Raw genomic sequence first — 18,158 nt, 5'->3', positions numbered from 1 at the left:
AGTTACTTAAAGATACAGGTGACTGCTCTTCATTCGCAAAAAAAGAATGCCGTTAGAAAAGTACTGCATTAGAAAGAAAGGCTGAAGGAAATGACTTTTTTGGGACTAAAATCATTGGAAATGTTAGCGTGTTAGCTGGAATAGTCTTAATTTCTAAATAAGTAGTTTGATTAAAAACTCAAGGGGATTAGGGATTGCAATTCTCTTTTGCCACGATGGAATTTTGCAACAATAAACTAGCATTTAAGTGTGGTGTAAGAAAGGAATGTAGACTCAAGCGAGACAATCAATAATTTTTAAATAAATTAAAAATAGAAACCATAAAATGGCCCTGATTAATTTTGATTCCATCAAAAATTATTTTTGTTTTAAATGTTTAAGGCAAGTATGTGCACATTGGAAGGAAATCGTGGAGTTATTACATCTCCAAAAACATTGCCGTTTGACAAGCGTTGGTTTTCCGTCATTGTTATTTTATAAATCAAAGCATTTATGTATTAACGGGAATTATTCTCAATTGCATGAAATGATTGTACTGTTAAACTGTAGAGCAAAGTACGATATTATTAATTGAAGCAATTTAAATAAAAATAAAATATTAAATATGTAAAGAAATATATATCAAATTATAAAGGCATTTTAAAATAAATAAAACAAAACAGCGAATACAAAGAAAGGTTTAAAGTTCAAATTGTAAGGATTGAAGCATTAAACGAATTATAGGTACTCCATCAACCTTACATAACAAGAAAAAGATAATCATGAATTTTAGTATTAAATTTTTTAGTGGAAATTTATTGCTTACTCAATGTTATCAAGTAGAAATATTCCAGTACTCAAATAAAATTTTTGAAAAAAAAGAAGATGACTTGTGGTATTTATGTAATTATTTTTATTTCATTGCTTGTTAAGTCATGTTCGTTAAATTAAAATAGGAAGTAAAACGATTTGTTTGTGATCACATAGAGAATCCACCTTTCTTATAAGATGAAAAACCTTTGTGATATTTTTAAACTACTAAATAGTAAATGAACGCTTTTCAGTTTTTATTAAAGTAATAGTGGTAATAAAACTACTGTTACTAAAAAACCAACAGCTTTTTATTTCATGATGATATATTCGTGTCGTAAATAAATTGAAATTTTAAATTCAACGAATATGTGATAAATTAAATGAATTTTACTCATTACCCAAAAATGCTAAGTATGATAAAACCTTATCAATTTGTTAACTTCCTTCTTAGCCGAGTTGCTTCACAACACGATTTCACGAGAGGACTTGGCGGATTGATTAAACTTGTGGTAAAGGTCCACGCAAATTTTCTCAACTCAGTGGACGATATCAATAAGTTTTAGTGCAAGTATCGACACCATTTCGCTGCCATCAGAAAAGACGAACTTTATTTCAAATCTTCATCATCGATGTTGTAGAAACGTTAGACACGTTAGTGGTAAGATTGCCTTTTATGCTTTTTCTTTGTGACTCTTTCGAACGCTAAATGTTTTAAAGTTTATTTAATTTTTTTTCGCTGTTGTGAGCTCCCACTTGACCCTCGGTATACAAATTTCTGGCATCAATTGTAAGCATTCTCTGAAGTCAAGTAAGAGAGCTAATCTACTTTTGATGGTGTATCTCTTGGGAATTATAATTCTAATCAGTGATGCAGTTCAGTGTCAAAGATTGAATAGTGGTCAATAAGTTATAACTTATTATAACTTGTCCATTCCAGTCGAACTGCAACTGTGAGTGTTGCAATATTGAGTTCAATTACACTGATCCCATCAAAGCGTCACCACTTAAGACAAGTTAGATTGTCACCTCAAGAATTACTCCTAAATCATCCTTTCCGGGTGCTGCATCATAAATATCTCCCATCAGTAACACCCGGCAAGGGAGCTGCAAGAATAGGTTCTCCAGGTCTACTTTCAATCAGTATTTAGCGAAACCCTTCTCACATATGCCCCACATATTCCTTTAAATGACAAATTAAATAAAAATATAGGATGCAGCTAAATTCCATAGTTGCGATTTTAGTTCTTAATTACTCACACAAGTACTATCATAACTACACTACTAATTACACCACTCTAAGCTCACATCAAATAACGAAGTCACATTCAGAGACCATTGTGTTGTTCTAGGAAGGAATGTCAGTACGCAGCGCTCAAGATATCCTTATCTCATGGAAGCCACGAAGCAGAATGTAGTAGAAGAGTGGCTGGCATGACGAAGAAAGAAGGGAAAGAGGCTGCGCTATTCCTCAAATTGAATATTGGAAAAGATAGGGCTGGTTATTTTCCACCAACATATTGGTAAATTGAGGCGTTAGGAGCCAACTGTAATTGTTCATACCAATATGTTGGTTTTTTCCAGCCCTCATATAAAGTAACTGGTTAATGTGCAAACAAGACCACTATAACAATAAATAAATAAATAAATGACAAATTCTTACATTTTTGTGTTTTGTAGCAAGCACACCTGACAGGATATTCCTCTTCTAAATTGTTTACATTGGTCGGCATGCCTGGAAGAATGCAAAACAGAAGGAATTGGAATTCAATGGCATTTTAAATTCCGAGGCTTGTCGTCCGGCCATAGAAACTTTTATGAAGAAAAGAATTCCCTTGCTGGTTTCCTGAATGAGACCTACGCTCTTAGGTAGCATAATTGAGTAAAGCCGAGGGCAAAGAAATGTGTTGAAATAAGTTGCCTGCAGGTCGTCGTCTTCTTTACGTCCTTGTTGTGACCCAGAGCCAAAAACCATTAAGCGACATCAAGTACAAGAAATATAACTAACTTGACTCTCAAGAATGCATATCTTTTTCCGTGAAATGTTTATAGTCGCCAATTAGTTGTGAAGTGTTAAGGTTTGCTTATAAGAGTGTGTTGGTGTGAAACTGGAATTTGCCAAACCAAAATAGCTTCGCAAATCAAGTATAATATCTAAAGGTAATACATTATTTTTGACATGAAAATGGTAATTTACATTATTATTATTATTTTCAGCAAATGCTGGGTCCTTACACTTGGTGATGATGGTGATTACAGGAGTACCTGAACCTCAGCCTAATGAGACTCATATCTCTCCTAAAATATTTAATGTTAAAAGTAAAATAATATTAACAGATAACGAACTCGCTACTGAGCCAGTAGCCAGAATCTGGTTTCATGTATTAAAAAGATTATGAAAGAAAAAAAAAACAACAACATTCTGTGGGTTATCAATTAAAAAGTTAACTATATGACGGCAAATGTTATCTTAAACGATATGTACACAATTCTCCTCAAGTATAAATGATATAAAAGAATATTATATAATAAAGAAGAGACAGTAAAATAAGTAGATTATTATTTCAATATCATTTCTAAATTTGGTTCTTTTTTCTTTAAGTTTGAAAGAAAATGTCTTAGGATCAAATTAAAGTTTAGAAATTTATTCACAGATACTCAGATATTTTTCTATAAAAATGTTTCTAATTTCGCCGAAAGCTCAAATCGTAAACTGATCAGAGACTGCACAACAACTAAGTTTTTGATTAAAATAGATTGATAGGAAATGTTACTTTACAGAATGTTTGATTTAGTATTTCACGATTTGCTAGAAAGCAAGAATTTTTTAAAAATATAAGCAATTCCTGATTTCCATCTATCATCAAATATTGATCTATGGTTTGGTATAAAAAACTTGACATCACTTTAAAAGTTCATGTAAAACGCTAATTTGCTGAGTCACAGAGTGTGGCCATAGTTTTATTAAGTGGGATTAAATTCTCTACATTAAACTGATACGTACAAAATCACCGATATTATAGAGCCCTGTGTTCACTAAATCCAAATATTTGCAAACTATTTCTGTTGCTTTTTATGTCAGTGAAATTTGTATTAAAGATATCAGTAAAACTGTTGCAGATATGTTATTATGCTGTGATACCTGTACGGTCTCTGAATTGGCTAGTCCTCTTTCGTTCAACTAGGTACTTATCTGTTAGCTCCTACTCTAGTCAACTTAATGATTACTAAACCTCTTCTAAAAATAGAAATTCATTTTTCTAATGTTACATTAGTTATATTACTTTCCCCAGCCCTCAAGTTTTCTCTAAAAAGCTTTTTGTTCATTCACACTCACACCAGTTGATGAATAAACAGAAATACACGTACGCACCTCGCAGATAATATTCCACACACAAGACCTAAGTACGCACTGGTGACTTCATTCATAAGAATACTGCAAATGAAATTCATGCATACATACCACACCAAGTGCCAACAGAAATAATTTTTTTTCCAGCATCGTATCTGGAATCGATTCTTTGTGTCAATATAAGAAAAAAATCATTCTCTAGATATCTGTCCAATGACGCTTCGACCTAAAGTTAAATGCGTAAAAGTCTCAAAAATATTTGTTTTTCATAACGGGCAATTTTACTGATAAATAAACTGAAAGAAGAGAATTTTAGATTTACGGATGCCGTAAAAGTTTATTAATTTTTAGAGGTTCAGAGAAATTTTAGCGAGCAACAAAAATTTACATTTTCTCATCGATAACTATTTTTTGTTTCGTCAAATATTTGTTATTAAGGTTTTTCTAAATCTAAACATTGTAAGGGCACATTTAGGTAAAAGAAAAAATTATATTTTTTTTCACTTTATTTGTATATTTACAACTGCATCAAGTAAATTTGATCTTACTGGTTCAGTTCTCTTGTAATGTCATGGTTAGAGCAATCACCCACTGGTGAAACTCTTTCTCAATGATTTAATCACAATAGATCTCTAGGCCACTTCCGATTCAAACGATGAGGAGGATTGTCTGGAAGGTGAGGAGAGGAGAGCTGTTGTACAAGAGGATTAGGATGGAGATCTAGGTGGCTGTGAAATTTGCGGTAGCGAGACTTTATTAGGTCAGTGACAAAAGGGATGTGAAGGTCAGTGACAAAAGGGATGTGAAGGACAGTGTGTATGGTAAGGTTAGAAATGTAGAAAAAATTAATTTAAAAATAAAAACTAATCTTTCAAAGATTAAACGCTCGCTTCTTGAGGTAGAAACAAAAAAATGTTTGGAAAACTACCGACGGAATGTGGTAGAACATGTTGGGTGTTAAAATGAATAACACTCTCCACAATCTTTCGTAATATTTTAAAAACTAATTTTATTTTTATTTCATATTTGGTAAACAGTTCAAAAAAAATAAAAAATAAACTTTGCGAAAAGACATAAGAATTTATACCTTTATACAGTATAACAACATATGCTTTTTATTTTTAGGCTTTCATATAATTGGTATTTCAACCATTCTGAAATGACCAGACTTCTGTTATATCTACAATTTTAGTAATTTCTGAAGAACTGTTTGTTTCAATATTACTTTGTTAAACTAATCTACTTTACATAATAATCCAGTTCTTAAAACACACCTTGTTAGAATAGTTGCTAAACATAAAAGATTGTGGTGAAACATTCCGCGCACTGACGGGTTAACTTGAGAATAAGCTTACCGTTGCTGGTTTCATTCATGATAAAAAAGAAGAAGTCATTTTAAAATAAAAGTGACAGCAGACGCTTAAAAAGGGTAAATTGCGTACAGGAGTAAAATTTGTAACTCTTTACAATTTAAAGTTGACCACCAGTTTGGTTGTACATAAATAGATATTAACTTTCAGAGCTGTCATGGCTAATGTAATTGATGCAGTCCCATAATAGATCAAACCAGAAACTCTATCTTTAACTCATGTTTGAACAATATCACTTATCGTTGGTAATGACGTTTTTGTTTATTCATAAACCTTAAGGGCTTAAGCTAACCAGGAGGTATTGATTTCAGGAATTTATCCTTCAATTTCCTTTTCCCAAAAATAATACTAATAACAAATTAAATGAAAGAATAAAAGTGTTATCGCTTAGAATCGTTTCGATTTTTGTAATAATACTTACCGTACTGAAAGAAAGATGCCGCTTTGTACTGCTTCACCTCCGACGTTGAAAATGGTAGAGAATTTTAAAAAAAAGTTTCCCAAGTATTTTAGACAGTTTAGATTTTCTCAGAAGTAACTTTCCGATTAATTGAGTCTCTTCAGAATTTCCTGATATTATTATATTTGGATTTTATTGCTGATAGTTACTGAGCCATTCCTCACCACCACACATCTTTTTTTAGCAGTGTAGGAAGTCGACACAGCTCTCCCAGAACAATAAAGTTACATTTGAGAAGGTGTAGCGTTCATACTACAAATATCTGTATTGAAATCTTGGAACGACTGGCTAACAAGCAAGGCAGCTCCTCCATTTGTCAGATCAGAACCTGCCACAAGGTTCTGAACACTTCTTAGAGGATGACTCTGGAGACAGCTTATTAAACTCTAGACAGCCAGAGGCACTCTCAAACTGGGAAGGAATCAGTTTTATTCTGGTGGCTGACTTTTTACAGGACATGGTAGGTCCAAAAAACATTTCCATAGAGTGGGACTAAATCAACTCAGAGAGGCTTTGTATATAATTTTACTGAAGAAGGGAGTGGTGTAGAAGGAAGAGGAAATGATAGCTCACATTTGACTCCTTTAGAACAGAGAAGTTGATGCAAAACAACAGGTGGAAAAAAATCTGAACTTCTCGGAAAGGCAAGATTTTTCAAAGGCTCAGCCCAATAAACAGTCAGTCGGCAGAGGAATTTTATTGGGAAACAGGTTTGTTTGTTCTATTAAAAAAAGAGTTGTTAGCAGCGTACAATTTCTGAGATTTATCAGAATAAAGCTTTCCCACAAAAAACTCATCTTAAAATTAAATAAAATTCTATTATTAAGAGAATGAATGTGTTGATTATATAAAATAAAAATTATTTTTGTATTTTGTATTTCAAATGTAGAAGTACACTCATTAAAAATGTATTTTGTGGACGTCATATTTATTTGTCCAACTTCCGTAATTGTCATTTATTTAATTAGCTTGTTTGTATTAATTATTTACTTTACAAAACCGTATTTGAATAAATCTCCGCATACGGCTGCAGCCACTCTTTAACAAATCTCGCTTAGTAGTGTTTAAATCTTAATATATTAACATCAAAAGAACGTCTCAATATGAAGGTAAATGTTCATTATGTTATATTTCTCTTTTATTCTAAATTTGTTGTAATAACTCTTTAATATTACAACAAAAGAAAGCAATGTAAACAAATTAAACATTTTAATTTTTAACATTGAAATTTGTTGCAAAACAATGGGTGGTTATTTATGAATTTGTAAGTGGATAATGTAAGTTCGGATCCCGCGTAAAGTAATTTTTATTTGTCATTAAAAATGTTAATATTAAAGTATGTGCTTCTACCTCCGTCCGCGATACCTAATTAGTTGTTAAGCCCGGACTGAAATATAAGCGATTAAAATGATTACTGGCGATTTCAGAGGTTTTTTTTTCTTCTTTTAGCTCTCGTGGGGAAAGAAAATACAGCGTTTATTTTTTTTTTAACTGCGCTTTCGATAGTATTACACGAGAGCTTCGCTTGGCAAGAAAAAGTGTGTATTTGGTTTCCTAATAGCTCTGCAGTTCTTAAACTTCTTTCTTTTTTGTTTCACGGCGATAAGGGAGCTAGTGGCGTACTTCATTTATTGCTTTACTTTACAAGCATGTTGCTTTTAACTGTAGATTAACTAATATTATCATTTTGGCTGTGTAGCCTCTTTCAGGCTGGGTTACATGATATTCGTTGCCTTATGTCCTTTATTCTAGGAAACATGATGATTCTTAATGTAAATACTCATATACCCGAAGAGATGAATTTGTATTTGAAAATTTTGAAGTAGAAAAACTACGGAGTTACTCTTTTTTGAACTCTTTTTTTTTTTAACGCTCCGATCTATTGAATTGAGATTTCCCTTCTTAACTTCGTTGGATGCATGACTTGGAGAGCGATGTAAAAGCTTTACTTGATCCGCAATATTTGGGCAGCTGCAATAGAAAGATCTAACTGGCAGTCCATCCGAGGAAGGCCAGAAATCTGTTGATAATTGTGAAGAATAGTTGTGTCATTGAAAAAAAAACAAAAATTAAGCTTTTATGATTTCAATATGGCTAAAATATTTTTTTAAACAAGAAAATCGTATGCGCATTTAAATTTTGTGAGGGATTTTACCTATAATTCATACCTTTATAGAGAAATTAATATTGATACTTTTAATGGTATCTATTCTCTGCGCAAATCTCACTGGGAAATGTTTACAAATAGTAAAGGAAAGTCCTTTAGGGGTAAGTCGGGTATTATGATTTGCTAAGATTTAGGGGACAAGTTTTCTTTAGAGTCTAAGCACTGTTTATTTGGGTAGATTAACAGCCGTGTGCGACGTTAGTAAATATTCACGATTTTAAAGTATGGATAGGGATTACAAAGACCAAAGGGTAATGATGCAGATGAAAGCAGGCTTAACATTAACCGTCCATCTGAAAATATCGCAAAGCAGAATGGAATTCTAAACGGTAGTATTTCCAAAAATGATGGTGTTCCACGCCATTTTGCTTTTAATGTGCGGATTATCTTAAATATCCATTCCGGCAATTAGATTAGCAGTGCCAAGGCATTGCTTGGTCACTCCTCATAACCGATTTTAACGACATTCTTGTCTAGCATATTTAAAAGTCGATAATGCTACAGTTAATTATATAACTAAGTTTCTACGACGAATCTATACGACTATATCAGAGATTTCGCTCGCTATGTTTGGAGAGTGTTTGAATGCTGGGTCACAATTTAAGAATAGCAAGGTTCACCACAGTGAACTGGACGTTTGACACGTTAATTTATGTTGATATTTTATTGCGGTTATAGTTATCGGTCAATGTATATTTACGCATTATTACAGATAAAAAGTGCCTAAACTAGAAAGTAAAGATATTGGTAGACACCCTGGTTGTTTATGTTATCTGAACATACGTTAAAATCTAATCATAATCTTTGAAATTTTAAATCACATTTAGATAAGAACTCTTCTTACGTATAATTTAATTATCGATAGGTTTTTAATCGTTTATTACATTTGCTTGCTGAATAAACTCCGTTTCTGTTAAAATATCCTTTAATTGTTCGAAAAAACTGATATTTTATCAAATTACAACTCAATCCACATATTTGTCAGAAAAAAATTAATGAAAAGGAGGTTGCTAATTTTCTTCTTTTTTTTCTTAACTTTTGAAAATATCAATTCTGCGATAAAAATGCTCAAGACCACAAATTGAAATAGCTTATCTACGATATTTTTTAAAAATATTATTTATATAAATTCATTTGTTGATAAAGTTATGGAGATAATTATAAAAATAAAAACAAAAAATCTGATAGGAATACAAATTCCTCTCAATGCAATTATTAATTACAATAAAATGACAAATTTTCACACTTAGAATTATTATCTAAAAAGATTACTTTACAGGAATCTAAACACAATATTGATTTTGAATATCTTTAATCAGTTCATGAACCTCCAAAATAGGAATTTGGCCAAAGGGAAACTGAGAGATTTGATGTAGAAATCGTTGGTACATCCTCCTTAATTTACCAGATTAGGCAGCCTGTAACTTCCAGCGGTTTCCTAAGCAATTTTCGTCTACCATAATGTACAACTTACATAAAGAAGTTCTCATTATTAATCTGTTCCAAAATCTGAAGCATGAAGTAGGGAATGTTTATATTGATCTATATAAGCTAATTATAATTCAGTTTCATTTTATGATTTACTTCTTTTATGTTTTGCACAACACTAATATCTTTTAAAATTTGTTGTAACTGGTTGATGATAGTTAAATCATCTGTCAACATTTTTGTAAATGGATTGTATGCTGTTTGACCATCTTCGTCGTTAATTTGAAGGACATTCGATTAATGCGTTGTACAGATAGGATGTTTTGCATGTGTTACAATATGTGATCAGTTCGTTGATATAAGTTAACTAAAAGTTAACGAGTATGGCCTATACTCTACCAAATCACAATTGTCTCTTCTGACCCAGATTGGTCTAAAGGATGAGCTCAAGATTTGGTTCTCAATTATTATTACTGCTATTTTTTTATCCGGCGTATCGACAGATTGGTCATTAGCGCCGTATTATTATTATTAAAGTGTATTCAATCTGAGATTGAATTTTCAATGAAATGGCTCCTTGCTCGTTTGTACAGACAAATTATATAACACTAGAAAGCAAACTTTATAATAAGTGGCACCTAGGAAAAGAAAATTTGGAGATGATAACTTTGATTTCACAATTTAGGGAATTAGAATAATAGATTTTTAGACATTAATATATTCTATTTATTTTTGGACATTCAATCCATCAAATAATCAGGTAAATCGTATTAAATCGAAAACAGGTCAGATCTCATTATGAAGTCTTGGGAAACAAGGTTTTATTTCTGAATATAATCAAATTATATTGGATTGCATTACCTCTTTTCTCATTTAGATCTGACGTAACGGTCATTCAAAAAAGATATCAACTGTTTCACACTGCTCTTGACTAATACTGTTGCATTTTAATTTATTAGTTTATTTTTTATTCAACGGTAAACAAGTGGCTGTAACTGTTATGTGATTTTTTAAATTTTCCGGTGGGCTTTTATTTTTGTCGATTTTAGTTATTTTTAAAATCTAAGGAGCTGATAAGCTGTTTTTCAGTGAACTGAGATATGAAATATTCTTGGTTACTTAGATGCGGTAAACTATTACTAATTTTTATCCATATTCTTGATTTGGTTTAGTATTTAGTATTTTTCCATAACAAGAATATCCTTGACAAATATTACGTGAATAATACGTACTTAATAATACTTTTAGTCTGGAAACTGAAAAGTTCTAATTTACGTGATAGTCAAATAAGGTCTTGGAAGTTTCTGCCTAATCTCTGGCACAGCATCTTAGTCTTACCAACTATAATTCAATCTCATTAGGTTGGCAATGAAGAGTCGAGTTAAAAATTGGTACTTTGGCCACTGGAAATTGTATTCTAGTTGCAGGCAAAACTGTGAATCACTAGAAATGTGCTATAAGAGTTGCCAAGGAAGAAGACAGCTGGACACATACAGGGATATCCGCTTGGAAGTCCAGAGTTCTAACCACTTCGCCAGCCTTTTCTCTATAAATTAGTTATTATGAACTTTTATAAACATTGGTCTACATTGTGCACAGAACAATAAGTAGGCTAACAAACATATCTTCAATGTAACTTTCTTGTTAGCAACCTCAATTGCCAGAGAATTGGCAGAAACGTTGCTTTGTATTACCTAAAAAAACAACTTTTTCAAGTTATATTTCCAGAATTTTTGAGACCATCAACTTAAAAGATGTTTTCAAACCTCTGGGGACTTCGAAAAGTCCGGTTTCCGGTAAAATTCATCGTAATCCTACTGTGGTAAAAAAAAAAGAAGTATTTTTAATCATAAACTCCTTCAAGAGGAAAACTCCTAAACTTAAAATATCATCAAGGTAGACAGAAAAATTATTCATGACAAAGGTGATCATCTCCGTTACTTAGGTGGTTGCCGAATCCAGAAGAAGATAACACTTGAGGAGATATCAGATAACGAGCGTTCAAGAATGGGTATTACCTAGAGTAAAGACTGAAATGCACTTTTTTAATTGAAAGCCTGAAAGTGCAGAGAATTTTTGTTTTACTGGTTTTATTATTGTGGCTACAAGTTGTAGATTGTATCGTTGATTTTAGCCAGCCCTCGGATCTATATATCTATTTATATGTATATATTGCTGGCAAAAAAAGGATTATACTAAAGCCATTAAAGGTATTAGTACTCCTTAACAAAAACTTACAGTTTAAAATGTTAAGTATAAGGGTTGATTAAACGCCAAAAGGTACACAAATCAGCGAGTACCCAACATTTCATTAATACTCCATTAATAGTTAAGTAATTCTACTGCATTAATTTTCATTAATAAGTTATTTTTTAGAATTTATTAGATGTCACAGACCCTTATGCTGGCCATTTTCGTCTACAAAATATATGTTCAAGTAGCACTGTAGATTGACTGTAATATCTAGTTATCTATAATAATCAAACTATTAATTACAGGTTAAAAAGAAAACGTTATAAAAAATATAAAAAAATTATGAGGCTAAAAAATTCAAAACTTTTTTTTATAAAAAACTTACACCAATGATTTTGTTTATTTTATTTATTTATTTTTATTTTTAAATAAAAATCGTCGGTTTAAATTCATTCTTCGATTAAAGTAATTGTTATTTTATGTAGTAGTCAAACGTTTATAATAATAGGTAATAATTATCTGGCTTTATCGCAAATAATATAGTTTTCTTCAATTACATTCTCAATCTAGGTATAATTAAATTAAATTACAATTGAGAAATGAATAATTGTTGTTGAATAATCTACTTGTTATAACTGTGTGTTATTTGTGCTCACGAATATTTCGGTAAGACGAATTCAAGACAGTAGCCTACTCTAACTTTGTCTTTTTCTACTTTAACATGCATGTACATATTTATGTGATTTATCATAATTATAACAAAAAAATATTATAAATGAAGTGGCCAGCATAAGGGTCTGTGACATCTAATAAATTCTAAAAAATAACTTATTAATGAAAATTAATGCAGTAGAATTACTTAACTATTAATGGAGTATTAATGAAATGTTGGGTACTCGCTGATTTGTGTACCTTTTGGCGTTTAATCAACCCTTATACTTAACATTTTAAACTGTAAGTTTTTGTTAAGGAGATTTTTGTACCTTTTGGATAGATTTTCCTTTTTGTTTATTTTACAAAGTTACATATCTTCTTTACAGATTCTTTTAAAATTTGGAATAAACAATTCTATCATTATAATCTGATAAGGTGTTAAGTCGGAACCGTAACTACCAATGGAGAGATATTTTTAAAGAATGATTATAGTTGCGTTCCCCCAAACCATCCTCAATAACAATTTTTTTGAAAAAGCGTTTTGAATAACATAGGAAGGTATTTGTACGTAAATAGCAAAATTAAACTGCGATTTCAGTACTTCCTTTTAAGAGGAGTAAGAAAAATAAACTACGATTGCAGTACTTCTTCCTAAAAGGCAAATAGGCAAAGATCTTTTAATCGAACGACAATTCATTGATTTAAATCGGTTCACTCATTGATAATTTAAATGATTGCAGTACTTCCTCTTAGTAGGTGCAAGAGCATCAGCAACGTAGAGCAGCTTTAACCACTTATTCGAGCTGAATTTTATCAAAATCGGACTAAGCGTTATAGAAATATTGGTAATAATAGTTTTAGAAAGGGCCTTATTTGGGTGGGGCAAACTCCCCTCCTTATGAGACACGGCGTCGAGACTTTTAAAGTGCAAATCTGTACAAAATTTCGATTCGAATGACACTTCATTCATGAAAATCGGTTCACGTGTCGATAATTTGAAACGATTGCTGTACTTCCCCTTAAAAAGTGTAAGAGCTGATCGTCGCTTTAATGTTACGTAGGGGAGCCCTAACCCTATCACCCTACCATATTTTATCAAAATCGGGCCAAGATTTACAGAGTAATTAGTAATAATAATTTTGGAGGGGGCCTTACATAAAGGGGGCTAACTCCTCTCCCATTCGATGTACAGCATCGAGACCCCCAAAAGGCACATCTACATAAAATTCCCAATCGAATGACACCTCATTCATGAAAATCGGTTAACGCGTTTAGGCGCTACGTTGTTTACAAAAAAGGTAACAACAAGAACAACAAGAAGAAGAAGAACAAGAACAAGAACATTTTTTGAAAAAGCCGTTTTTGCTCATTTTCGGCAACTTTTTTCTCGAAACCTATTAGATCTGGGTGGTTGCAAAAAAATTATAGTTATAAAGGAGAATTTGGAGTAAGATTTAAAGAAAATTTGGGAATTTTATCTTTTATAGAAAAAGAGAAAAAAATTGTCAAAGTTGGGTGTTTTTCAACGTTACGCTTTTTCGTGCAGTTTTTGATGATCAACCCTTATACAACTGTCCTACCGGACAGTTTTAATTATGCGTTTGCTCATTACTTACTAGAACTTTACTAAGTAAGAGAAGGAATGCAACCAGAATTTAATTTATCGTAAGATTAACGATATTAAATGAAAAAAGAGGTAGTTAGGCTTTCCTCAATGTGCCATTACGGCTTGCTGGTACAATAATTTATAAGAATAAAATGTGAGAATGAATTTTTAGATTTGATGAAAAAAAGGCTTGACTAAAAGTGCCACTATTTCGAATAGAATATTCTCAAAATCGGTCGTTTAAATTTTGTTTAAACTTTGTGTAGTGATTGCGAACCCATAAATCTATAACTTTTGCTAAAACCATTTTCCCTGGAAATTCAATTAAGAATACTTGTTTAATAGGTTATGGGTAAATACCTTCTAAAGCGATAAGAATTAAATATCTCTCAATGTTTCAAGTTAAAAGAAAATTTGTGAGGAAAAAACATTGAAAATAATAATAAGAGAAATTTGTATGAGTTCACACCAGAATTGTATACATATTTTGGAATTAATAAACGTATAATTATAATATTCCTCTACTGATTCTAAGCGATAAGAAGACTAAAGGTTTTGATGACAACTGCTCACCGCCGCAGAATGTACGACCATAAGAAAGCTTAATTCTAGAAAGAAGGTAAATTAAAGCAGGTAACATCTAGTTTCTTCTTCATCTAGTTTGAAGAAGGGAAGAAACAGGTTATTAAAATGAGCTAATACCCTCTCTGCTACTTTATTGTCTTTATTTTTATTTTTATAATCAACATTTTTCGCGTGAGTTGTATAGAAATTGGTGGTGGGGTATTTTGAGGAGTGCAGGTCGAATAGAGTAGGGTATGCGAGCCAACCTTGAAAGCAACTGAGTTGCCTACCCGTTTGACTCTTGTTCAGATTTCTATTGAGCAGTGTTCTGTTAAGAGTTTTAGAGATGCCTAACATTGAATTTGATTCTTTATATTTATTTATCTATCAATAATGGTTGCGAATAATTAGGTAAGTAATTTATACAGTTTTAGTATAATTGTTATTAAAAGTTAAATTTATAAATTTAAATTTTTAAGAACTACATCGCTGAATTTCAAGAATAATAATTAGCTTTCTTCATAAAAAAGGAACTTTCAGTCAACAGATATGAGCCAAAAAAAAATTAACATTATCCGCATTCATATTCAGTGGTTACTTCTTCAAAAAAATATAACTCAAATCATTTTTGTAAGTTAGAAATTTTACTTAAATCATAATTAACTTCAACACAACAATAAATACTTCTTCATAAACTACTTAACTATCGCCTAGACTGCAATGTACTCCAGCTTATCATCTTCAATATTGCATTCAAAGAGGTCTTCTGGGTTGCTGATTTTGATCTAAACCTAATCCTGAATTCAGTCAGAGCACCTAAACGAAATATGAAATTTTAACTTTCTTCATTTTTATTATTATTATTGTTATTTATTTTAGTTTATTATTTTTTTTTTACATACACTTAATATTAATGTAAGAAGAAGTAGCGATCATGAATATCATGAATCATGAAACAGTGTTTTTTTAGCGTAAGAAAAAACGGAAATAAACATAAAGTTAACATTTTATAATTCGACTCGTGCTGCTCGGTGATAACATACCGTAAGAGATGCCCAAATCTCCCAAGTTTATCCTTAAAGTGTGCCTGCCTGATAGCACTAAACATACTCGTATTTCGTTGATTTTCCAGCATTGAAAAAATAATCTTTTTTTATAGAACTCATTTGAAACACGTTTCCTTAGAGTCATCCTCACAATCTTGCACTTTTAAGAGACCGCTCTGCCTATCTTGGGTAGATCCAGCACACCAACCAAAACCTTCAGTTGCGAACTCCTCAGAAAATGGTGAAACTTCACATTTCATGTGTGAATCTCTAAATAAACCTTTTCGCTAAGGGCATCCGCTCTTGTCTCTTCAACTCTTTCATCCTACAAACATTACAATTCCTTTCGCAGAACCTGATGCTTCGAAGCTAAGGAGCGATGTCGATTATTCTACAATACCATGTTTCTTCATTTTACATGTTAGCAACGTTCGAAATAATAGATCTATCTTCAGTCTCCAATAAATACTTGGAATAGTTACATTAATTTAACTATCATTTCATATTATTATATTACTATTAATTATTCTACATTAACTAGTTTATATTATTTATAATTAAGAACAATTTGAAATCATTATTGAATACAAAAAAATTAATTGTAGACAGTCCGTCCCCTTATTGGTTGTTTGTACGTAAAACATTTATGATTGCTTCACGACTTGCTATTGACTGTTTGCAGCCGTTGACATATCTTTTTAATAGTCCTCACACATTCCGTCTTGATAAACTGTAAATACATCTCAGTACCACACACAAAGTTAAGCCACAAGTTGAGTGTAAATTTTTTCTTTTTAACTTAATTAATTTTATAATACGTATCTCCTTTGTCTTTTTAGTTAGCCAAAGACCTTCAGGTTTAATCTCGTAACTGACACATTAACAAATGAGTGGATTTACACCTAACAAAAACCTTTAGATAAACCGAGACAAATTCATTATATTCCTGATCAATGTATGTACATTCCATATAAATAATGTGAATTCCACCTCTGAAAAGTTAATCTAACTACGCATCTATTCATTTTATTCTTTTAAGACATTATCTTGATCAATTGTTATAAATTATTACTGATTTATTTTTAAAAAATAATTATCAAAATAACAGATAAAGAAAGAAAGCAAGGTACATAGTATTCAGTCTAATGTATAATTCAGAAAAATTTAATTAATTTACTATTAATTATTAATAGTAATTAATTAAATATCAAACTCCCAAAAAATCGCTCAACAAGAAGTACTACTTAATAATTATTTTACAATAGCGTTAGACTTTCTTCTTGTCTCAAATCATTGTGATTTACAAATTTTACGGACTATATTATGCGCGAAACAGTTAAAACTGTTATTTGGAACAGTTATTGTCATTTGGAAGCTGTAAGTTTAAAGTGTAAAGGCTGGAACTTTGGGAATTACAGCAAGAAACGTTGTGCCAGTTTACATCATATTTATTCAGTTAAGGACTTAACAAAATATAGGGCATTGATCCATTAATTATTACAACAGTATTTATAAAATTGAACTATAAATAAAATAAATAAAAATGTCTAGAGAGTGCGAGATTTATTGAACAAGAAGGTGACGGTTCAGAAAGTTTGGAAACGATTGCCTTACTGCTCCATTTTTCACCAATATTTCCTGTACTGGAAAAGCTATATACACCTCCAATTCTGGTAACTACTCATGCTCTTTAGAAGCATCCAAGAGATTGGAGAAAAGTCAAATAGTGATAGCAACTGTCAATGCGTATCATGGAGGATACGTACCGTTTAACGCTTAGCAAGTATGTACCCAGACACCCTAGGCAAGTCTCAGTAAGAGAGGTGTAAAAGATTACCTCCTTAATCAATCCCAGAAATGGGACAATTCCTCCTACAATCTCCATTGGTCTGCTCCTGGTACTAAAAAAAATAGCCTAAATTTCAAATTTGAAGAAGATTGGTTATCCAAAAACTACTTTACAAAATAAGTGTCTGAGTTCTTTAAGATAATAATTAAATTATGAATGCCAAATTTTATTATAAGCATTTTAGCCTAAAAAGTGGATCGACAACCACTCATTAGTTGAATATAAATATGTATATAAAGTATAGAGTAATGCCTATTTTTTCAGGCGGGCGGAGTCGTGGACGGATGCAACTAGCAAACATACTTATCTATTAAATTCTCATGTAGACCATTAAATAAAATCCAAGGTCTAGACCGGGAATCGAACCTACTACACAACAAATACTTCTTATCTGTGCTGGCCTCGCCTCTAACCGCTCGCTATTGAAGCACCTTATTTGTTGAATATATGTATTTATGGTAGTTCTCAATTCATTCAGCAAAACCGAACTTCAATTAAACTCAATGATGTTAAAAAATGTTTATATTTACAGGCAGAACGCCATTTAACATCTTGTAAAACAAAAAACTCCATCGAGAATAAGAGGCTTAGTTATATGCTCTACTTTTTGGCGAAATGGAAGTAAGATGTTAGATTTTTATAGGTAGATTTGAGCTTATGAATTATAAAAAGCAGGGATT

The 18,158-nt window shown here is 31.6% G+C and overlaps 1 protein-coding gene across 2 annotated transcripts in view; it reads left to right on the top strand.

Annotated features, from left to right (window-relative positions):
- Nucleotides 1-14,835: 14,835 nt before the first annotated feature.
- The window catches only part of LOC141450965 (trehalose transporter 1-like protein), a 9,662-nt gene continuing 6,339 nt past the window's right edge, over nucleotides 14,836-18,158 (top strand). Inside the window, exons 1-3 of one of the 2 annotated variants that reach the window (XM_074121918.1) lie at nucleotides 14,854-14,994; nucleotides 17,743-17,936; nucleotides 18,011-18,099. In XM_074121918.1, coding sequence (XP_073978019.1) covers nucleotides 18,094-18,099 — 6 coding nt within the window. In that variant the 5' untranslated portion in view covers nucleotides 14,854-14,994; nucleotides 17,743-17,936; nucleotides 18,011-18,093. Of the gene's footprint in view, nucleotides 14,995-17,742; nucleotides 17,937-18,010; nucleotides 18,100-18,158 lie in introns of both variants that reach the window. The other variant, XM_074121919.1, reaches the window with a different exon arrangement.

Source organism: Rhodnius prolixus, unplaced genomic scaffold, assembly GCF_049639745.1.
Source record: "Rhodnius prolixus isolate KJV_2025 unplaced genomic scaffold, Rpr scaffold_8, whole genome shotgun sequence".
NCBI lineage: Eukaryota > Metazoa > Arthropoda > Insecta > Hemiptera > Reduviidae > Rhodnius > Rhodnius prolixus.
The sequence above is the reverse complement of the archived record's forward strand: the minus strand, read 5'-3'. Positions and strand labels throughout refer to the sequence as shown.